Raw genomic sequence first — 24,177 nt, forward strand, 5'->3', positions numbered from 1 at the left:
TTCAAGGGTCAATCATGCTCAAGATGGCTTCTTCCAAAAGGTTATTCCTGGAGGATGAGTTTTCTAAATCACTACTAGGTCATCACCCCCCAACCTCCCTTTTATTTTTATTTTTTTTCTGTGACAAGAGCATGGAGAAGCTTATAGTGGTGCCAAGAGGCAGCCAGAGAATGAGTTTTGCAGAAAAAACACTATAAAGGGAAAGGCTGGAAGAAGACAGAAAATTAAATGTGGACAGCAATGCCTTTGGGATCCCTTAGGATCACCAAAGACCTTATTCACATTAGAATCATCTGCTGGAGGCACAGGTATCCTATCCAGAAGTGGGGATACAGCCCACATGCCCTTGGAAAGGGAAAGCAAGGAGCATCAGGTCCTACCACAAAGATGGTACAGCTGGCCTCCTGCACTTCTTCTGCCCCAGTCTACCTCTGCCTTGGATTAAGTGTTTGATTAAGACAATTAAATTATGCCTCCCTGCCTGCACTGATTTGCATCTACAAGTTCAAGAGCTGAACTCCTTGTAAAGATGCTGAGTTTTCAACCTCCATCACTTCCCATCCCTACCCATGGTACAAATTTTATCAAGAGTACAAGAGGTGCATTTCAGAAAAACTGTAAAAAATGGTGACCTGGAATGAGTGACAGCCCTAGAAGGCAGATAAAACACTATACTGATTCTTGGGAATGGTCACTCTTCTCTCAAAACAGTCCTATCTGGCCTGCAAAAAAGTAACTGGAGTGGAGATCACCTTTCTGAATGGCAACATCCTTCAGGAGCTAAAAAATAGGTTGTTGGGGTGTTGTTTTTCTTTATATAAAAGGGATTTTTTACCTTAATAACAGAAGAAGGAAATCCCAACCACATGCTTTTATCTTGCCATGCTGTAGGAGATCAAACAGGGCTCCAAACCAGGAGTGTAACAGGAATCTCTTGGGGACTGATCCAGCCCCTTCCAAAGGAGAGGGGCACGGAGCAGGTGCAGACAGTGACACACTGTGGAAGGCACCACGGGATGCCATGGGGCTGGACATTGAGAAATGATGTTACTTTTCTTGGGAAGAGCTCCAAGTGACTCAGTGACCCCTAACCATTGGTGTCCTACGCCAAGATATTTCAGTGTAGGGTTTAAATTTATTTGTCTTTCCTATTAATGCAGCGAATCAAGTTTGGAAATCTAGCACCGAGGCAAAACAAAACAAAACAAAAAATAATTTCCCTTTCTTTGGTCAGCCCCTTTATTAAGAAGCAATTAATAAGCAATAATCTTGGGAAGGCTGGCAGCATGAAAGCTAAAACCCCATCACTAAGCCTAAACAAAAAAAAAACCTTGCAAAACCTCCATGTGCTCCCTGACCAGCTTGAAATGTGCATAAAAGCAAAGGCAGAATAAAAAAGGGCTCTGTGCTGGGCACAGAACTTCAAGTCTCAGAGTCTTTGAAAAGTTTTAATGGGGGTGAAAAAGAAAAAGTTTTTTTTTTTTTTAAAAAAAAAAGGGCTAAGCTTTCATTCACCACCCATTGGAAAAGCCATGGGGTGAGTGGGAGGGGAAGAGGTGTTTCTGGCAGTGACAAATCCATGCTGCTCTCATCTTCCCAGCCCAGCCTTCACCTCTGCACTAAATTAAACACTGTCACACTAGTTTCTTTTTTTTCCCCTTTTAAATATTTGGTTTTGATGGAAGGTTGTTGGTGTTTGTTTTTTTTTATCCACTAAATCTTTCTTCTTTCAACCCTGGAGGTCAGTGGGATGTTGCTGGCTATCTCAACAAAGCAATGGTAATTTCTAACAAGCACCCTGTAATGTGTTTGGCTGCCAGAATCCAGGTCCTGGGTGTGTTTTTAGGGTTTTGGTAGATTAGACACCTAGCTTAGTAAGTGAAAAAGATCATTAAATAATTTGGCAGGGCTGAGTGGGGTATCTCATTCCTCGTTCAAGACACACTCTGTAAATATTTGGGTACCTACAAGTGATGGATTTTCTATTTGAAGTACTTAGTGGCTGATCTTGGGTACATATAAACCCTATTTGGTTTACAATATTTGTACATATTTTGAAATGCAAAAAAACCCCAAAAAACAAAAAACAAAGCCAAACCAACCTAAATTAGCCTATTGTAGGCTTTACTGGGGCTTTAAAAGTGGGCTTCCTAACTTCTGAAGAACTGAAATCCTACAGATCAACCTTGGCAGCTGCTGCAAGAGTGAGTAACTCTTGAAGCCAGTTGACTATATACACACAGATGGAATTAATATTTAAGAACACAAAAAAACACAAGTGTTTCCACATTTCTATCCTCTCAGATATATGCTGGCAATCACAACAGAGCCTGATTCTGCACCAGCACCAAGAAAACACCTGAGAAAAGGTACAACCTTGATCAACAAAAAATATTATCTCAAGGGGTCTGATCCATAGCCCAGAAGTTAGCAAAGAAAGGATCCCACAGCAGGCTGGATAAAAATCCCATTATGCTGGGATTTTTTCAGGTCTTGAGAGCATCAGTGGGGTCCTTCCTCCCCTATGGCTTTTGACTGAATCCAGATGTTTGATGTTGATACAGTCCCAAGAGACAACTAAATTCACATCAGAAATGCAGAATACATTCAACTCTGCATTTTGTTACCTGCTCAAGACTTAATTGCTCTTCACCTGAGTTTCAGCAGTCAAAAAGACTGCTTTGTGCATCTGCCTGTATTTTGGAAACATATCTAATATCTGTGTTTGCAAAACAGATTCCCATTCAACTGTATTACAGCTCCACAGACACAGGACAATTCTCCAAACACACAAACAAACCCTAGACTTTACTGTAGAACAGGTACCTGCTTTGGAGCACTAAAGAACCTATAAACAAGGATCAGAATATATTGCATTTCTTTGACTTGACCTGGCTGGAAAAGTTCTAGGATTCATCTGGTGATTTCCCCCCAAACCCAAGATATTAGGTTATTTTTGACTTGCTGGAGGTTCTTCCACATAACTCACACTAAACTTTATGCCTATCTATGTCAATCTGTTTTATGTCCTTCCTATCAAGAGGCTGACATTCCAGTCCACTTTATAATTATTATTATTTCAACCAAATCATGGGAATTTCAATGTCAGCCTCACCATTCTCAGTTCCACCAGCTGCTAGATCTAGTCCAGGAGATTTCCAACAAGCAGACTCAGCTTCATTTTGACACAACATCATCTTTTCTTACCTTTGGGGTTTTTTTGTTTGGTTTGGTTTCTAAATAAGAACTGGTTGGTCAGGAATGCTGAGCAAAATGCCTGCTAGTGCAATGGCAAACAAGAAGGAAGCAAAGAACACTCATTTTCTACATGGATAACTCTATGAACGTCGATGACCCCAAGCTGCAGAGCTATTGGAGAAGTGCCTCTAAAAGGACTTGGTGATGGTGGCAGGATTGCCACTGGATGAGTGACATCAAACCCATCCTTGGCAGCACCTACAGCCCTGGGTGACTTTATAGGTGCTTTTTTGACCCAACCACCCTGAGGGCATATTGTATAAAACCACAGAATCATATTATTAGAGAGAAGCTCTTGGTAACAGATCCTTTAAACCAAAGGTCAAATGATTCTCATGCACTGCAAAATTCCTCTGGATTCAAAACCTGGGTGGAAATGTTCCCTCATGTAGCTGGAGCAGGACGGGCCAACCTTGTGCTCCAAGAGCTCCAGATGAATGGGAGGGCTGCCATTGGTTTTGTAGGGAAAAAAAATATGGCTTTTAGAGTACCTGTTACCTATTTCCAGAAGTAAACACCACGTGCAAATAAAGAAAGAGGAGAAGGGATTCTAAAAAGTATGTTAAGATGTTCCTCCTGGGAATTTGGCATGAGCTGCTGTGTTAAAAAGAGCTTTATATTAAACCCTGCATATATTCTTAATACCTAAAAAATGCATTAATAAGAACAAAAGGTCCTATCCAACCCACAATATCTAGATGCATATAAAATTCTACATTTGTGGAGTAAAACAGATTTAAGGCAGACAGGTCAGCCAGCAAAAGTTGGAGAGGGTGAATATAAAAGACATTATCAACAGAAACCCAGGGCCAGCTCCAGTCAAACACAATGGAAACAAAGCTTTCATTTCATAATTTCTCCAGCAAGGCCAAAAATGGGATAAGCCATGAAAACCCCAACGTGTCAGCATCTTTTGGGGCACCTCTATATACCCAAGTGCTTCAGAAGGTCTCCCAGATATGACAAATCTGACCTTGGATGACCCAAAAGAGAGAGAGAGAAAAAAAAAAATAAAATTAAAAATGTGTCTGTGAACTCTGCAATAGTCAGGGCAAAGGGATCGTGTGAAAAAACACACTGTGGTGACTATTATGTTTTCAATTACAACTGAAGTGAAGATGGTTTACTCTGCCAGTCAGTAGGGTTTGGAACAAGCCACAACTCCTCCAGACTCTGCCTTCGAGGAAGGGCTCGGACCACTGCCCAGCACTGGCAGTCTTGGTGCTGCAGGAAGGGGGCACAACACCCCATTTCTTTTTGGGGGGAATCTAGGAGCTTTCTGCCAAAGCGATGGAAGAGTGAGCAGAGCTACTCCTCCCCTTCATCCACATCATCCCACTGGCACGTGTTGGCTGCATGAACACTAATATTTCCCCATATAATAATATATTTGTTCAATTCCATCAGCCTCTATTTAAAAGGAAGGTTTTTTTGGGATGTAGGTGTTGTTTTAATAGATAAAACAGGAAGCAGAGACTCCTTATCTCATCTTACTGCCCTCAGACACCACCAGGTATAAGCTCTGGCCCCTTCTTTGCAGACCCTCAACTGAATCCTACCCCAACCTATATTTCATATAGAAATATGAAAATAAAGGCAGCATTTTTTTTTTTTTTTATATCAACAGATTTAAGCAAAAAGAAATCCAGTTCACTGGGTCAACTCTGAGTCCCTTAAACAAAAATATTCATCTGCTGAACTTCCAGGCACTACAGATCTTACCAAGCACATTTTGGGGAGCATCTGCCCTGCCCCTATGCAGGAGGCAGCAAAGCCCAGGTCCTCAGCTTGCTGTGAGCAGCTTTCTGACCCAGTTCTGTCAATGTACCTATTGTAAATCCAATTCTTTGGATTTGAAGCAGCAGCCACCTGCATAAATAAGGCCGGGTTATAACTCTGTAACCAAATACAAGCACTGAAAGCTTAAAAAGTTTGTAGTCCAAAAGGTACTTCTGACCTCTTCCTTAAAAGTTCACTAATCACTTTTAATTCATAATTTATTTCCTCTTAATACACTTGCCTTATATAATACACCCCCCCTTCTCTTTCCCCCTCCTCCCCTCCTTCTTTTCTTTTTTTTTTTTTTCTGGAGTTCCCCAGGAGAAAATGGTATTACACAACTCCCTTGATTAACTGGAAATGAAACTTTTCCCCCTCGGTAGTTGAGATTTGGTAGAGTTTCCAGGATATAATGCATGGCACACAGTGCTGAAAGGCAAAAAAAAAAGCCATGAGCATAGGTGGAAATGATCCAAAAGCCCTTCAAGAGTTGGGGGTTTGATCTCAGTGGTCCCTGGAGCAGAACTTAGTAAGGCTTTGCCTGTTCACCTATGGGTTTAAAAGGTGTAAGATTGTATCTTTTTCTCCCTCGTCTGGATTTTGACTGCAGTTACTGTGTGAGAACAGCACCCTAATGTAGAGCAATACATGATATAACTGAGACCAGGTAATATTAGGAAGAAAAAAAACAAAAAATCCATGCTGCTAATTAAAATAGCTTTATAGAACAGGGAGGGCAGACTGCACAGGAAGGCAGTGGTGTGATGGCTTCTGCCTTGGCCCTGCTGCTGCAAAAGTCTAAGTTATTTTGGTGGAAAAAAAGGTAGGAATGGGGTATCCTGGTGGCGAGCCACCACCCCCAGTGACAGATGTACCAACCCTAACCCACCTCCCCTGTCCCATTTATGAATATCTGGGTCCCTGAAAGCCAAAAAGAGATTTTTTTAGGGCACAGTGTGGTTCTGCACTATAAACCATCCCAGACTTCTGGGTGCTTTTTATCCTGCACATCCAGGTGACACAGCAGTGTCACAGTGATGCCCAAGATGTCACCACCCCATTCTGCAAGCACAGGGCCAGTGCATGGCCACTTTGTCACACCTGGTGTCACAACAGTCCCTTTCCCACACACAGCCCCAACCTCAGCAGCCAGGTGACATTTCAGACCCCCTTGGAGAAGGGCAGAACTCGGGTGGGCACAGGCACCAGCCCAGTCCCTACTCACACAGACTCCAGGGACACAACATGGACTGTGCTCTTTAAACTCAAAAATGGATAATTCCCAATTTCCCTTTCCAGCCCCCCTGTAGCAATGCTGTCAAGGAAAGTGTGAATAAACTGGGGAAAAAGAAAAAAAAAAATAGGTTAAAGAAGCCCAAGGGAATAAGCAGTCCCTTTTTCTTTATTGTGGTTAATTCTGACAAAGGTTTCTCTGTTTTGCAGCCCCCCCTCTTCCCCCCCTTTTTTTTTTTTAAGGGCTTTGTGCCAAAGTTGCATTATTCCTCTTTACCATGGTACTGCCATGAAACCAGCCTGGTATGTTTGCCTGAAAATTGCAGGTTTTCATGGAAATTGTTTTTATGTTAACAACAACTCCCTTTGTCACTTCAGACACGAAAAGAGGAAGAGAAGGACTCAGGCTCAGATCCGATCCCAGCCACAAAGAATTGACAGAAAAGCACCACAGCCTTCCAAATCCAGCATCACAAAAAGCTGCACTCCCCAAAGGGGCAGAAACCCTCCAAAAAACACTTTCATCACCTCCCTGGTACCACTGACACAACCCCAGACCTGTGCGATGAACTACAACCTACTTGCACATCCTTTGCTTTAACTCCTTTGATACTTGGGGAAAAGCCCTGACCATTGGATAGGGTTGTTTTGAAGAGTCTGTTTTGTTTTTTTAATGGAAATAAGATTCTTTTTTTGCAGCCCATCATGGCAAGCAGAGCTTGCTGGCTCCAGTCAGCAAGGAGCTGAGCAGCTCCTAGGGGGTGTCCTCTATTTCCAGCCTATTTACTGCTCTGTTGAGAAAGGAGCCTATAGATGCCCCAGTTCTCAGATGGGACTTTGGAGGGACACAAGTTATTCAACAAACCAACCCTTTCTCAAGGCTGTCAAAGGGGTGATTTGATGCCTTTCAGTGCTTACTATACAAAACTCTGAAAGAGCAGAAAAACTTCAAAAGGCGCAGAAGCGGAGCTGGAGTTTGGCAGGAGTTCATTAGCTGCCTGTGTCCTTCTGTGTGTGGCTTGTAATTACATGCAGACCCAATGCCAAATCCTCATCTACTGAGGGCCACCAATTAACATGCTGCTGGCTGATTCACAGGTACCTAATGTCAAGATTTAGACAGCCAGCATGCCAAATATCCCATGCTTTACTATTATATTTGCTTGAAGCTGGCCTTCCCCCCACCCCTCTTCTTTTCAAGTCACTGTACAAGGGAGGTTTTGGCTGCAAAATTAGGATTGTCCAGCCTGTTCCCAGGCCACAAAGCAGTGGGACTGATCCTGCTGTCACTGCTCACCACCCTCTGCAGGGAGATGGGAATCCCTCAGTGCAATCCCTCAATTTAAACTCAAATTGAACCTCCTACTGTATTTTCCCTTCTGCATGAAGCATCCTTTTCTCCTCCAAGGAGAAAAAAACTCTCAGACTGAGGTATAATTTTCACTCCATAGTTGCCATTCCTCCTGCTTGTACCCTCTTACTCCTATGGGTAATAAAACAGTAGCAGCAGGAGCTTTAGGAACAGGTGAAGAAGCAGGTACCTAAAAACAATAATTCACTTTTGGAGGGGAAAAAGTACACAGAGCTGCATCTCTTTCAAGATAATAAAACAGTTATTAGATCTCCTGACCAAAAAACCCATTCTATTGAGCTCTGCATCCCTTTGCAGCCAGCTGGCTCTCAAGGCAGCCCTTGGCATTTAAAACCTTGGGAAGTCAAACGGCACGGAAATGAACCTTTTGTTTCCCTGCTTTTTCATTCCCATCTTGTGTTTGATTCCCAAACAGAAATGCAAACACTGATTTCTCAAGCTAGGGGAAACCATGGGCCCTATGGAGCATCTTGGCACTGACTTGGAGTAGGTCCCACCACCACTGGCTTTCCACAGAGAGCAGACCAAACCTCATTTTCTTCATTTGCTTGACTTGCTACTTCCCAAAACCCAAGGTAAGTCCACTGAACCTCTCCTCACCCCAATCTGCAGCATCTTGGTGGTCTCCTGTCCCCAGAGCCACTACAAAATGAATGGCACATGAGATGGTCTCAGATTTACTGGAGGTTTGGTGCTCCTGGGCAGGAACATGATGGTAAAGAGGGGCAGCAAGAGGGGAATTTGCAGAAATAATCAGCCTTGGGGTAACACTGCTCCCTGTGGAACCAGCCCCAGGACCACCATGCACTCAGTGATGGGTTTGGAGGCATGATGGCCATGCATTAATGCTCAGAAATAATCATTACCAGCAATTTGATGGCTTTTGCTCCTCTTCCTGTACCTTTCCCATACAGCTTTCCCCATCAGCCAGTTTCTATGTTAAGTTTCCTGACAGTTGTGATCCATCTCTCCCTCATTTCCATACATTACCATACAATTTCCTCCTTCCATAGGAGAGGTGGTTTCCCCATTGCACTCCTTGCTCCCATACCACTGCAAAACACATCCAGCCCTGGGGGATAACTCAGCACCAGAAGGGCTGCAAGCACAACCCAATGCTTGCACCACTTCAGCCTTCTAATAAACCTTTCACTGCATTTGACATGATACAGGTCTTGTGAAGCCATGAAAGCTTTCTTGCTTATCAGGAGAATTTTTAATCAACCAGAAAGGAAAACATGGCCTGGCATTTTATTGCTTCCTTGTGCTTTGCTTTTAGAGGTTTTGCTTTCTCCCAATTTGTACTCTTGCTAATCTCATTACCCAGGGATGGGTGGAAAGCCTCAAGTCTTTTATACCCAGCAGCTTCCCCCTGGATAATTTGGAAGCAGGGAAGGCAGAGGAGTGTTGGGGAGGGGGGAGCGGGGGGCAGCTGAAGAGAGGGGGGGCTCATGGTGGGGTGGGAGAAGAAGGCACCAGGCACCAAGATCCCCAACTCACTGCAGGTTCTGGGACATGGTTTTGTCCTGGCCACAATCACAAAACAACAAACAACGTCTGTGGGGAAGGGTCATAAGAAGTTCAGCTTTCCTCTATTAAAACCATCTGGTGCCTATAAAAAAAAAAAAAAAAAAAAAAAAAAAAAGCCCAAACAACTCAACTGGTTGGTTGGAATGGTTGGTAGCATCTCCTCCCTGCTTGGCTCTTCTTGGAATTTCTCTGGAGTCTGGTGGCAATCAGAGGTGCCACCATGAGGGACAGGGATGCTGTGGGGACAGGAGGGCTGGGAGATACCCCCAAAACTTTATATCCCTCCTGCTGTGAAGAAGCTGTTCCAGCAGCCACCTCATTTCACCTCTTTTTATCTAAGTCAGACCATTCTTTAGGAGGTGCCTGGCCCCCAGAACACCCCTGGGGTAGCCTGCTTTCTGGGCAAAACAAATTGCACCTAAGAACCTGGTGTGGGACCCAGGAAAGGGTTTCTCCAGGTCAGAGACCCCACTGGGTTGCCCTGAGCATCGAGAGCCAGAAGCATCACCAAAGCTGCAGTGGAGGTGGGCCAGGCGATGGGAAACTTTATTAAAAAAAAAACAAAACACAAACTAAACCAAAACAAAAAAGTTAAACCTCTCCCTTTGTTTCCAACAGAAATAAAAGGAGAAAAAAAAAGAGAGAGCTTACAGCCAGTTCCCCAGCCTGTAACACAAAACCACACTGTGCTGGGAAACCTTACACCGCCCCGCATCCAGCTCCTGGGCTCCTGCTCCCCTCACCACCTCCCGGATGCTTCCCCAAGCCCAAACTGCCCTTGAGAGAAGCCAAGCCTCAGCCTCTGCTGAAAAGCCTCTTTGTTTGGATTCCCTTTCCAAATCAGCGTATCCTGAGATTGAACTCCCTCCCACCCCTCTGCAGGGTTGGTTTTTTTTTTTTTTTTAATGTTCAGATGCCTTTGGCAGTGGCCAGATTTGCCAGCAGGTTTGTGGTCCTGTAACAGCTTCCAAAACCTCGGTGTGAGGGCACATACAGGGCTAGGAACTTGCTTCATGTTAAAGGAGAGAGAGGGAGGAAGAAGGAAAAAAAAAATAAAAAAGAAAAAGAAGTCTTGCAGGATTGCTCCAAACAATTCTTTAATGGTGACTTGAGACCAGAGGAGCTAAGTTCTCCTTAATTAAACAACGGCTTTAATCAGCCTCCCATAGCCTACATTAAGGCCTAGCAGTGAGCTGGAGAGGCACTTTTTTTTTTTCTTTTAAACTGGGATAATTGGAGGAAAACCAGACAAGGCACCACTGCTCCTCAGAGAAACCCAAGCACAGGGTTTGATCCATGCATGCAACACAGGGAAGGTTCAACTCCTTTTGCCATGAGCTTCTCATGCAACTTCTAGTTGCACCCAGAAATTAAATGTATTTTCCTGTATTTTCCTTGGTCTGCAAGCTCAGGGGACAAGTCTGCTACATCCACAGTCCCCTGTATCTCTCAGGGTTTGCAAGCACCCTACAGTCCCACAAAGGGCAGGAGATGTGGTACTCCTAGGGCAGGACCTCCTGAGACACACAGATAGCACCAAGGTGATAATTTCATGGCATCAAGGGACTCAAACTGGGATATCAGCCTCACACCTCATCCTGACACCAATGGGTTAAAAAAAAAAAAAATTAAAAAATAAATTCAACCCTGTTCTCCAAAACGAGCACCATGAAGCAATTTAATTGGGGAAAAGTTGTTTTCCACTTGCAGTCAGCTTTTTAATCAACCTCAGCATTATATCTTTCTCTCTGAAAGCAAACCACTGAGCATTTAAGCAGGTGGATTTTCAGCCTGTGGCATTCATAAAGCAACACCCAGTTTTGCAGACAATTTCAGTGAGAGCAAAGTCCCTTATGTTACATCCCCATCCAGATGCATCCCAAGTTCTATCCCACGTGCCTGGCTGCTTCAAACACAGTGTCCCTAGATCCTGCTCCTAAAGTTTTAGGCACTGGAAAACTTCTTTGTGCCTATGAAAGCAGTGATTTCTCAAAGCAGGCTCTCTCTAAAACACTATTTGACTTTTCCATGGGTTTAAAGCTTCATGCCAGCTCAGTCAGAAAAATAAATGCCACAAAACTTCTCCTTTAAGGAAAAAAAACCACCAACCACCTAACCCTCCCAGCCCAATGCTTTAGAAATGCTTCCACATGCTAATCAGCCTCCTATTCAGCTCCAGACTGAATAGGACTCCAACAATGACAAAGAAATAAGCTGAACCTATTCTGCTTTTCATCCCCTTCACTCAAAATGTTGCTGTTACCTTGGTTTTCAGCTGCTTTGTGGGAGCTGCAGCAGCATGACAGCTGCATGCTAAAGCAGCAAGGAGTGCTAGGTGAAAAAAAAACACACAACTGTTCTGGATGATGGGGAAAAATATGGAATTGTTTGAGGAGATAGTCACTGATGTATTAAAAAAAAATAAAAATAAAAAAGCCCCTTCCAAGCCCTTCCCCTGTTAGTTAGTGTTGGGTTTTACCAGCTGGCAGATGTCTCAGAGCACCTTCCCCTCCTATAACCTTACCCAGAAAAATTGCAGCTCTTATTTTGGGAACGGATGAGTCGGTTCCTGATAAAACAGATGATGCAAGGTTGTCTCCCTTTTCTGCAAAACAGCTTTCCCAGCTGGGGAAGCTTTCACAGGAATTGAGGTGGGAAGCTCCAGGACAGGTGAATACATGTCCTAGGGACACGCTTTGGCCCAAGCCCTGGGAGCTGCAGAATTTCCTCCAGGGTTGCACATCATCCAACTTCAAAAAGACACCTCTGGAAGCAGGCTTGACAGAAGCACTCAAGTTTACAGCTTCACTGATTTTTTTAGGAATTAGAGGTGCCCCAGTAGCTCTGGAAACCCCACTGGGCTTCCTGGGTGCATCTATACTGGGAATACTGCCTTCAAAGGGTGCCCTCATCCTGCTCCTGCTCCAGCTCCCTGCCCATGCACAGAGGTGATGCTCCTTCATATTCCCTGTTTCCTCAGGTTAAAAAGTCCCAGAGGCACAAACCTCCCCTGCAATGTGCAGGATGGAGGGCACAGGGCATCCTGGCACCCATCTTGGCACCCATCTCCTCTAGGAGCTTTGGCTCGCCTGCAGCCCAGGAACAGAAGAGGGAAGCAGCTCCCCCAAAAAATCAAGGGTCATCTGATCAATGATCAAAGAGCAGCCTCACAAGCCTGCTAACACCAAACTGATTCACAGCTCTTGACTTCAAAGGAGTTTTGCTGCCTGCCACCAGCTTGCTGTACATCCAAAATGCCTCCATGAGCATCACTCAGAACATAAATGGACCCCACGTTCCCTGACCAGACCTGCACTTACCAGAGCAGAAGGTTTATTTTCAACTCTCCCGTTGGATACCAACACTTCAAAGAGTGGCAGGCTTTGCAGAAAAGCCTTGGAAAAGCCTTAAAAATGCTCAGGGTGCAGGACTGGTTGCCAGGGCCACTGCAGGGACCAGAGCAATGTCCTTGCTGTCCAGAACAGGGCTGAGCCTTGCAGAAAGGTCCATGGCTGATCAGACACAGGAGTAAAAGCTTCCAGAAATGGCTGCCATGCCCACTAATTTACAGTAAACCCAGCTGAAAACTAATTGCAGGCTGCCCTGCAGCTTGTCACTTCCCCCATATAGCAGCCCTGGGACATTGCTGGGAGAAGCCAGCTCTCTGAGGGAGCATCACTTGTTTGCAGAGGGATGGCTGCCCAAAACCACTAACCAGTAACTTTCACTTTTTCTCTTTAACACAGTGGAATTCCACTCAATTGCACAGTGGAAGGCTGAACCATGATGGTTCTCAACTCCCCCAACCAGCAAAGCTGAAGTGGCTCCTAGAGGTCCAGCTCTCTGCAAACTCCTGGAGCAGTGAAGGGCACCACAGCCACCTTTGGGGTTCAGGGCAAGGTCTGGGTTAGCCTAACAATTCTAATCCAGCTTCAATTTGTTGTTTCTCAGGCCAAACCCACTGGGAGGTTTCATCAGCAAGGTTTGAAAGCATCTCCCAAGCTTCTCTGTGCTACGCTCAACACAGCTTTCATACCCTTTGGGGCAAGGCATGAAAAAAATCATGGGAAAGTAGTAGAGGATTAAAAACACTCTCCACTGATTTCTTTTGTCACCAGCATTGTCAGACCAAACGCAGCTTCATTTGAGCTTTGTTTGGAAGCTCCAGCCTGGCCCTGCAGCTCCTGACTGAGAGCACCATATGCTCAGATAAGACAAATTCATGTACGGGTGTGAGTTCCAGGGAACACTGGGGTAAGAACACCCAGGATAAAGAGCACATCCATTTTCAGAGCATCAGGAGCTCTGGAGTTAAATTACATGTTCCACTTGTAACATTTACTTGATGCCCAGAGTTGGTTTTCAGTCCTCTGTCTGCAAACATCCAATGCATGTGAACACCAAGCCCACTTACGTGACCAGCTTGAAAGGATGGAGTGTACAGAAATTTCTGATACTTAAAAACCTGCTGGTTTTTAATCTTCCAACTCATTAATACATTGCCTTGGGAACTAAGTTATGCTTAAGGCAAGCTTCCCAATGGTTTGCATCAAAAACTGCATTCAGTCACTTCAAATTCCTTCATTTTTGCCTAATCTGAAGAGCACTTTCTGCTGATCATGATCCCACCACTACAACTAAGCCATCGTGTCCAGCTAGAAGGAATGAAGGGATTCCTGGGTGTAACTTCCCAACAGCTGCTCCAACACAACCCTACATACACAGACACCCATTCTGCCCCAAGAAGCTTTACACCTCCCAAAGTCATGAAGCAGGTAGTGCTTCTCCTAGATAGACGTCCTGGGATGGATGGGGGGGCTTTGAAAGGGATACAAATGCCCTTCTGAGAAAGGGTCCACGATGTGGCTGATCCACAAGATGTGACACCAAAAGGGCAGCTTTTGATGGGACACGCTCCAGCTGAGGTATCTGCAGCCCCATTTCAGTGCTGGGGAAGCACAGAGGGCTGATTGAGCCTCTGCTGTCCCAAGGGTCCCATAGCTCTGCCACACCAGCCAGTGAAACAAAAAATAATCATCAGGAAACATATTCAGAAAACTGACTTCAGACATTATAATTACAGAATAAATGCTGGATTACTTTAATTAATCTTTTTAGGCTTTATCATTCACTTCATTCTCATTTTCCAGCCTTTTGACAATATAAAACTTGACCTATCTAAACCAAAACCAAAAACCAAACCAAAGCCAAACAACCTCAACACAACTGCAGAAGCCAAGGCCATATATAAAATAAAGAACTAAGAATACACAGACTTCTACTAATACCCCAGCTGGCATCTTGCTATGCAGGAGGGCAAGCTGCATCCAGGGAAGAGCTCTCCCTGTGGCCCTCATCACGGGATGCAGGGGAAAGCCACCCTTCTCAGTGCTGGCTGTGTGGATGCTGGGGAAAGGAAGGTTTGAAGGTTGTTGTTGCCTTTCCCAATGCTGCCTTCAACAGGCATGCCCTTGTTCCAAGTGCAGGCAGACAGGGAGACCACAAGGGTCCCTTCTGGATTACCAGGGATGAAGCGGGAGCATTGTACGAACCAACCGGAGAGGATGGAGCCTGTTCCACCAGAGCAACCAACAGAGAGAGCAAGGCTTGGGGGGGCTTTTCTCCCCCTCCTCTTTTAAGTAACTTCAGACAGAGATGGAGGCATGCAAACACCCTCCTCCCTCCCTCAATTGCACTAAAGAAGAGCTCTGGTTTTGCAAGGTTCCCCAGCCGTGGTATGCAAAGCATCCTTGGGTGGTACAGGGAGGCACACGCATCTGGAGAGATACCCCCAGCCTGTATCCAGACAAACAAAGTCAGACCAAAAACAGCCTAAGAAAGGCATGCATATTAAATTGAGATTTAAAGGATATAAAAATAATCTGTTTGATCTGGGAGTGATGTTTATATTATTTTCTGTGCTCACTACAAACAGAGACGATAAAAAAAAAAAAAATTATGTCATCTACTGTAATTGTGATCCCATCTCCTGCCTGCCTCCCTCAGCAGCAGGTACACAGGATTCAAAGCACTTCTGGCCATGAAGCAGTTGCACTTAATTCTGCTTTCCTGGAGACACATCTTCAGGCTGGCCAAATTCCACTGACTCGGGAAAGCCAGAAGATTTACACCCCTGAGGACTCAGTCTGCCATAGGTACAGCACTTCCTTGTTCTGCAATTAACACCTTAAGTATAATTGTCATTAATAACCTGCTCTTGATAGGTTTTTTGGTTTTAATAAAACCATAAAAAACAAATTTAAAAAAAGTGTATTTTAAACACCTCCAAAATATTTTTCTCTCCTCTTTGCTTCCAGTCATCTTTGGCTCCCATGGTCTTGCAAGAGTGGATCAAAACTAAGGATGGTTCTTATGTTTGGATGCCAACTCTTGGTTTAATAAGAAGCTTTTCAAGGTGCAAAAAACCCTCCTTTACTCCCAGGTGATGGTGGGATGGAATCACAAACCCCCAATGTGAGATGCCACTTCTTCAAACCTGCCTTTGTCAAAGCCCTTCCTGGTGCCTCACAGGGAGCTCACTGCCACCAAGAGATCCACAGGTATTAAAATAAGTGCTGCATAAATATTAACAACCAAACCCCATCTAGGGATGCTGAAAACATGATGATGACTCTCCACCCACACAGCTTCTTGTGTGTGGTATGGACTCGGTCCTCCCCCACCACCGAGAAGACAACACCAAGGCATGGGGACTGTCTGGATGGTTTAGTACACTCAGATCTCCTTGTCCCTTGCAAGAAACAACAAGAAACAGCTGGGTCAGCACTTTTTTCAGGAGCACACAGCAAGATGTCACCTACACGACAAGCGAGCCCTGCACAGTCTTAAAAAGAATAATAATAAAAAAAAAAAAAAAACCAAACCACCCTCAACTCAAACACAGCAAAGCTGCTTAGCTCATCAAATTCAACTTAACATTCAAGTAACTCTAACCTCATCCTTCCTCTTCAATTCCTCCCACGCTTAAATGACAATGCCAGCCCTGTTTGCATCAAGTTTGGTGACAGAGCAACAAGGTCCTCACTGGAGCTCAACCCCTTTTTGCTTCTGCAAATGGGATGACAACACAATTTTCTACAAAGAAGAGGAAAGTTGAGCATAATCTAAACTGTTAGCCCAAATTATAAGATTATGTCCCCAGTTACATAAACATGTCAAGGTCCTACTGGGGTAAATATTTACTTTCAAAGTTCATTTTAGCATCAAGCTCGCTAGATGCCAAATTTGAGAGAAAGCTGAAGAGATATTAAGGTCACAAGGAGACCTATCCATCAGTTTCTTCAAGAACCTCTCCAAGGCAGTAAAACTTGTGTTGCACAGATGAACTGGGATTGACAGAGGAGAGAAAATTAAATTAGAGACAGAATACAAGAAAGGCAGTAAATTCTGTAAATTCAGTGAATTCTGCTGCCTGAAACATATGCTCCCATAAACCCCATTTCCAGGAGCAGGTATGCCAGATGAAAATCCCTTTATTTTATAGCACAACCAAGATTTTTTGGAAGCTGTTCTACCTGCACAAGCTGCATAAACAGAAGCTACCGGAGACCCTCATCTGCCCCATCAACCTTGCTGACACAGCCTTCCCCTTTTCTGAGATTAAATGCTTGACTTAACACCCCTCAGCAAAGCACAGGTGGCTGCTCAGAGTTTGCTGAACATGGGGAGCTCCTGCCAAGGGAAAAAGAAAAAAAAAAAAGAAAAAGAAGCAGGTCTAGGAGGAATAAATTTAACCCTAGATGCAACATCTGTGGGGCCAGGATCAAAAAGATCCTAGCTCAAAGGTCAGGCCAGGAGGCTTTTCCTCACCTGGCAGAAAGGTGGTGGTTTGTTGTAGCAGTGGTGTATCTGGGTAGGAACAACTCCATGGCCAAGGTGCAATGAATTCCTGGCAAAAGGATGGGGCTACAATTGGTCTGAGGATGAACAGGTGGAGTGAGATCTTCCTTAACAGAGTTCCTCACAGCTCTACAACATGAAGACACCAACCAGCTTCCTGGGGACAACCTCAGCTTCCCCCCACCTGAGCTTCTCAAAGACATTTTCAGATGTGTTGGAAGTGATCATTGAGACAGGGATGGGGCAGCAGGGACACTTCCACAGCATCAAGCTTGCCTGCAGCCCTAACAATTTCAGGAAACATCTCCTAATTCTCTAAACAGAGCCCTCCCCAGAGGAGGAAGCAGATGGAGAAAGTTATTTTCCCCCCCTCAGATGACCTGCTTTAATAAATGCACACTCAGTTCTTTTCTGCCTCTTGCACCGAGTTAAGCACTGACATGAAATTTCTGGGAAGTTCAGTGATGAAACCTTTTATTCATGCAAGAAACCAGGGATCTGGCAGTGTCAAGTGTGCTCATTAGAGGAACGGGGTAATTCCAAAATGCTCAGCTCCCTGCCAACCCCACTCAAGTTGGAAATATGGGAGAAATGAGGGGTCTGGTCCAGCTTCACCCAAATGACTCCATCAGCAAGGCACTTCTGACAGTGGCTTGAAGACATTGCTCCTCATGATACCCAAAGAAGAAAGATACAAATCTTCCCCTTCTGCATTTACTAGCAAGATAACCATTGTACTTAAGGATGAAAGACACAAGTGGATCATATAACAACTTCAAATCAAATTAAAGCTGCAGGAAGCTCCTGATAGCTCTGCTTCACTTATTCTGACTTTTAGATGTTTATGATAATTGTCTTCTGGGTAATTTGTTTAAATTTGTATGTAAACAAAGAAGGGTTTGTAGGCATCTACCACCTCGAAGAAAGCTGACGTGTGGCATCTCTGAAAGACATTTCAGCCATAATTTCTTCTTTCCATTTGCCTCCCCCCATAGAAAGCTGACTGGGGTCAGAGTTCCAGCAGTACCTGAAGCCAACACAGCGTCACAGAGCTCTGCAAATCAAATGACTGGTTTTAATATTTCCTCAAGTGGTCCTCGAATGAGAAAAAGCCTTCTGTTCCTCTGCTGCTCTGAATGTCTTTGGGCAGCAACTCAAGAGGCATAACTCAGTTTAACTGCACTGGAGGCCATTGGCCATGTGCCTACATGCACCAGCAGAAGACCTCAGCTGAGTACCTCCAACTTTAAAGCAAGTCATCTCACCCAATTCTGCTTCTCATTAACTTATCTAGCACTTCAATTTAATTTATTTTTTACTGAGGGTGTAAATACCCATCAATTTTTATCAGTCCAACTTTCTCTTAAAGGCTTTAGCTAGAGCACCTTTTTTCACCTTCAAAGTGTTTTGGGCTTGGTTTCTTTACAAGCTCAGGAAGGATAAAAATGTGAATCAAGTGCTCAAAAACTAGAATCTCTTAAGTCTTCCTGGCAAACAGCAAAGAGAAGAAAGAGCAAGCCAGTCCTTCTGGGAGTGGGGCAGCTCCCTTTCACATCAACTCATGCCCAGTCATCCACCAGTAGGTCTGACAATACTGGTCTGGGTGTATTTGAAAAGCCCACCCCAAACACAGACCAGGGGCTCTCCATCATGCAATCATCTCCCTTACCACGTCCCACTCATGCTCTTCACCTGCTGGCCATCAGCCAGATCTAAAAACTTTCCTTCAGCTGTTGAATTCATGCTTTGCTTTTAAATGCTTCTCACGCTACCAAAAAAAATAAAATAAAATAAAATAGAATAAAAAAAATCCAACTCCAGTGTTTACTTTCTGATTTCCACCTGTAGTAATGTGAAACACAGCAGCAATCAGGTTTTTTTTTTTTTTGCTGTATCACATTATTCCCCACTAACAATACCTTCCAGTGATGCTTGATAAGTCCTGTTTACCCAAACTATCACAAGTAGAATAACACATGTCAACTAACTGCTTTTGCAGTGAGAACCCTTGGTCCAGAGGAGGGGAAGAAAAACCCTTTACCCAAAGAGCACTTACTCATGCCAGGAATGCCTGAAGTTAAGAAAACTTGCATAAATACAAGTTTAAAAGTTTTGACTCCTAGGAGCTGTTTTACTAGGAACCCAACCTTCTGTTTAAAGAATTGAGGTAAGTCAAGCTAGTTATGTTTTTATTTAAATGGATTTCATAGATGGGATATCAAGTATTTTTTATTTTTTCCAGCTCCAAGAAGATGAAGCATTCTGCACTGGCCCTCTATTCTTGTGGGAATATAAAGAGAAAACCATGCCTCTCTCCTTAATGTATTAGTGCCTCATAATACACACCAGATGATCAATAAACTCCATAAAAATTAAATCAAACTGACAGTCTTTTAAAAAAATGGGCTCTAAGCAGAAACAATTGTTTTAAAGACTGTGGTGTCTGGAGTATTAAACTCACGTGCTGCTGGGTTATTAATCTCTTTTGTTGGAAGCCAGTTGATTTCCCCTGCCTGTGCCTGGCAATTAAATATTCAGCATTGCAGCCATAATTGAACGCTTGATGTTTTGGCATGCAAAGCCTTTTCCAGACAAACTGTTGACACTTTCCTTACGTGCCACACCAGTTCCAAAGGAACCAAGCGGGCTAGCAAAGCATGGGCTTTTCCAGGGACTACAAGATGCCCGGGAAGACTTCAAAGCAAGCTTCAAGAAATGGGTTTAACCCTGGGTGCAAAAAAGGGATAGAAAGAGGAAAGACAGAACCACTGGGAAACCCGACAGCCAAGCAAACAAAGTAAACGAGTGGCAAGAGTTTAGGCTCGGTTTGGTGTCTTTTTTTTTTTTTTTTTTTTAAATTTTTTCCCAAAAGCTACACACAGGCAGCCGTAGAGCTCTACCTCCACCTGGAGCTGATCCCGGTTCTCCCGAGGTGCTGGGCAGGGAGTGGGATCCAGGGCCAGGGCCGGAGGGGGAGCTCGGAGGGCGCTGGGCAGTTCGGGGGGAGCATCCCCGAACCCACAGTGCCCCCTGCGTACGGCCGGGCTGCACCCTCCCCCCAGCTCATTCCCCCTTCTCTTCCAGCAGTGGGGGGAAAGCGATAAATAAATAAATAAAATAACAAGAAGAAAATCGGGAGGGAGGGCTGGGGAGGGGGGGGGGTTGTGCCCATCTCCCCCAGCCCCTCCGTGCCTCCGGGGAGGCCCCGCTCCCCCCGGTTCGCTTCGGCCGGCGGCCCCGCTCCCCGTCCCGCTCCCGGCTCCGCTTTTGTTTGGGAAACGGCGCGGCCGGGACACGGCCAAGCTCCCTCCCTTCTCTCCCTTCCCTCCCTCCGCCAAACTTATCCCGAAGTCGTGCCGAGGGGTTTCAGAAGGGCTGGGAGCGGGGTGGGGAGGGGGGGAAAAGGGTCGCGGATCCCCTCGGAGCCCCCCTTGGCTGCTCACCCATGAGGAGGCAGAGGAAGTCGAGGCAGATGAGCAGGGCTTTCTTGCTGCTGCTCTTGGCCGGGTTGTTGTTCAGAGCCGGGCTGCCCCCATTCTTGCTCTCCGGCGGGATCGCCTTATCGTACTTGTAGCTCTGCATTATCGGGGGCGAAAGCCCGAGCCGTGCCGTGCCGAGCCGGGCCAAGCCGGGCAGCTCTGAGCCAGGCAGGGCCGCTCCGAGCCGGGCAGGGCCGGGGCAGCTCCGCCGGGCTCACACGACGTGCGCCGGGGAGGTGCTGCCCGCACCGCCGGAGCCGCTGCCGGCCTCTCTCCGGTTGGGATAGAGGAGACGAAAAAAAAAAAAAAAAAAAAAAAAAAGCAAAAAGAAAATGCAGGCGGGTCTTCCAACAACAACAACAACAACGAAGTATAAATTAAAAAAAAAAAAATTAAAAAAAAGTCAAAACAAAACAAAACCAAGCAGAAAACCACCAGCAAAGGAGGGGCGGGAAGGAAGGGAAGAAGTTTGCGCGTGTTCCAGAGCGGTGGAAAAAGTCCTGAAGGAAAAAGCCGAGGGGGTGGGATAAAAATAATATATATAATCTGTATATATTTGTATCAAGCTCTCGGTACGCGGGGGGATGCGGGGAAAGGTGCGGAGCGAGGAGCCAGGCGATGCTGCGTCCCGGGGGCAGGTGAGCTCTGTGGCTCCGCGCTGCGCTGGGGGCTCCCGCGGTGCCCGCCCCGGCCGCTCTGGGAGCCACCGGCTTCTTTCTGCACTTTTATTTCGCGAGGTCCTTTCCACCCCTTAGGAAAAAAAAAAAAAAAAAAAAAAAAAAAAAGGAAAGAAAAAAAAAAAAGAATCAGTCACTTCGCCTCGGATGGGATATCCAAGTAAGCACAGCCCCTTTCCTGCATCTGACATTTTACATAGATAATTAACTCCACATTTTTTTCCTGAGGGAAGTTAAAAAAAAAAAATTACACACACAAACAAAAAAAATTCAGGAACTAAAGTTTTTTCGCAAAGCAGAAGGAGAGAGCCTCTAGCGTTCACAAACCAAAAAAGAAGAGTGCAATGAAGGGGGAGGAGGGGGTGGGGAGCTGGGAAGGAAAACAACCAGCCCATGCAGGGCTGGAGTCCTACCGAAAGGTGGGAACGGTGTGAAGGGGAGAAAACTAGTAAAAAAATCACTTTAAACTTTTTCCTTCTAATCTTTTTCTGCCTTCCAGCTCTGCTCCATGTTCTGAGGGGGTGCTGGTGTGTGGTACCCCCACAACCCCATGCCTGGCAGACCCCAAAGAGGTCACCTTGGCAGGGTCACATCCTGCTGTGACTTCCCAGGGCTAAGGGCTGGGTTTGGCCATGCCACCAGCTCACCTGGTACCACCACTCAACCCTCCCAGCTTTGCCCTCCTCCACCAGCAATGCCCCATTCATCGAATGGGTGGAAGGAGAAGAGTGTTCAGAGTTGGGGGAGGGATTATTTTGGTTAATCACCCCTTGGGTCTAATTAAAAATCACCGAAGAAGTAAACAAAAGGTTTCCCAGGAAGCCTAGCTGGGGGGATGGCAATGGGAGCAGCTTCCAGTGGGGTAAATGGAGGCAAGGAGTGGTGGGAATAAGTGTGGGGTACCAAAGGAAACTGCTCAGGAGAGCATCCAACCACTTTTCCTTTTTTTTATTGGTCTTCTATCAGACCTCAGCCCTGGGAAGTGCTGGCAAACCACTGCCAGGCCAAATCTTCTGCCAAGGTGGGTCCCTAAAGTTTCTCTGCCTGCAGAGGCAGGGAGGGAGGAGAGGCAGGATCCTTCACCCTTCCCTGCTGCTTTCCATGGAGCTGCAGAATATATCCCCAGTGCTAGAGACTCTGCCTCCATGAGGGCAGGTTTTCCAGGAATCTGTTTAGACACATACCTGGGCATATTTGGGCCAGCCAGGGAGGAAGAAAGCAAAGGGACTGTGTTCATATTTTACTTTTATATGTGTGGTGTAAAAAAAAGAAAGGCATAAACAGAGCTTGGATTTTCCTCCAGTCATTTCATTATTCAGTGACAAGCACCCAGGTGCTATCTCCCAGAAGGCTTTTTTTTTTTGCCTGGTATCCCCACATGGCATTGAGCACAAACCCATCACTTTTGACCCCAAACCGGTGCCCCGTGGTGATGCTTACACACCCCAGGGGCCAGGCAGCTTCTGGAGGACACCCCTAAAGGTCTTTCTCTCATTCCCCTGAGTTCAGCAGGGGTGCAGGTGCCTAATTTAGGCTCCCCAGATCCCTGGAGTGAGTGGAAAGAATCTTCACGTGGGAATTTCTCAGCCAGCCCTACAGCAGCCATGGGCATCTCGCCCAGCTCAGCTCGCTGCCTCCTCTCTGGAACCAAGCACCCACCCTGCCTCCCACCCTTCAGAGCCTGGCCCTGACCAGGGAAACCCATGGATTTCAAGATCCACCTTGAGATCTGCTGGGTGAGAAGCATCCCCACCAAAAATTCTGTTAAATTCACTTTTTTTTTTTTTTTTGCATTTAAAAGGAGGAAAATCTGAAATTAAAAGAGACTTTGTCGCTGTAAACAAACAAACAAAAAAAGAGCCTTTTTTTTAATGTCTTTTTTTTTGTCCTTAAAGGGAAATTGAAATTAGGGTTTGATATTTGCATTTACAAGCCCCCTCGGGCTACTGGCGTTTGCATTTTCATAACAAAAAGATTGCACTGTTAATTGATGCAAGCAAGGGCACACAAATAAGTGGGAACCTTGGACAGTTTCTTAAGGGAGAAGCAGCCACCACAATTGCTCAGTTCACATCCAACAATGGCTAAGTCAGCAGCACCAAAAAGCAGCTTCTGTGCCTTTGTCAAGAATATGCAAGAGATTCCTTGGTAATAATTGTTTATTTATAAGTGACATTATTGAATATACCACGTCACAGCTATTCTTTCAGGGCTCAGCTTTTCCTTTGGCTCTGAATTCCCACTGTGGACTGAGGTTTTGCTGGATATGGATTAACTAAACCAATGCAGTGATTTTTTTTCCTCTCATTTTTTGGAATCTAACTGATCTCACAGCATTCTCACCATCTTCCCATCTCCACTAGACCCAGGTGAACAACGGATGCAGCCCAGAAAATAAAACATTTTCAGTGACACTTGTTCTTGCCCAAGTTTAAACATTAACCCAGACATTAAAGACCCCCCTAAAAAAGTATTAAACCAGGAATCATGTTTTATTCATGCAAGCTTGTCCTTTGAAGACAAAAAGCTCCTTAAGGTTACTCCTGGAAGGGGAAAAGGTGCAGGAATTGGATGTTGCCCCTTGAACCTTTGTAGCTGCAGGAGATGAGAAGATGGAAATCATGGCAATGATTTAAAACTGAGAGAAGTTCTTCCTCATCCAGCATGATCTGTCACCATGATGCAGACCAAAGGGTATCACTCCTGTCAAAAAAAAAAAGAGTCAGTTAAAAAAAGTTCCTGTTTTCACTTGTTTCTCCATCATCCATAGAAGAGTGTGGCCAAGGGGGACAGAAAGGTCTGGTTTGGGGAAAGAAGAGCCTGTCCAGAGCTTGCATTTCTACCCAGGATGGGTCTGGGGAGAGAGAAGGGAAGAGGAGCAGCTCCCCTGTCTGCTGTAAGGCTGATAAAAGGAATTTATTCCCCATGTTATTTAATGTAAAATAAGTTGGGAGTGGATCTGTAGCTTGTCCTCACACTCCACCTTACC

General features: G+C 45.2%; 1 protein-coding gene across 1 annotated transcript in view; it reads right to left on the bottom strand.

Annotated features, from left to right (window-relative positions):
• PLPP3 (phospholipid phosphatase 3) overlaps window positions 1-21,210 on the bottom strand; it is a 43,444-nt gene extending 22,234 nt beyond the window's left edge. The window contains exon 1 of the mRNA XM_030455169.1: window positions 20,476-21,210. Coding sequence (XP_030311029.1) covers window positions 20,476-20,614 — 139 coding nt within the window. The 5' untranslated portion in view covers window positions 20,615-21,210. The remainder of the gene's footprint in view (window positions 1-20,475) is intronic.
• Window positions 21,211-24,177: the final 2,967 nt, after the last annotated feature.

The sequence above is a fragment of the Calypte anna genome, chromosome 8, assembly GCF_003957555.1.
Source record: "Calypte anna isolate BGI_N300 chromosome 8, bCalAnn1_v1.p, whole genome shotgun sequence".
Taxonomy (NCBI): Eukaryota; Metazoa; Chordata; class Aves; order Apodiformes; family Trochilidae; genus Calypte; species Calypte anna.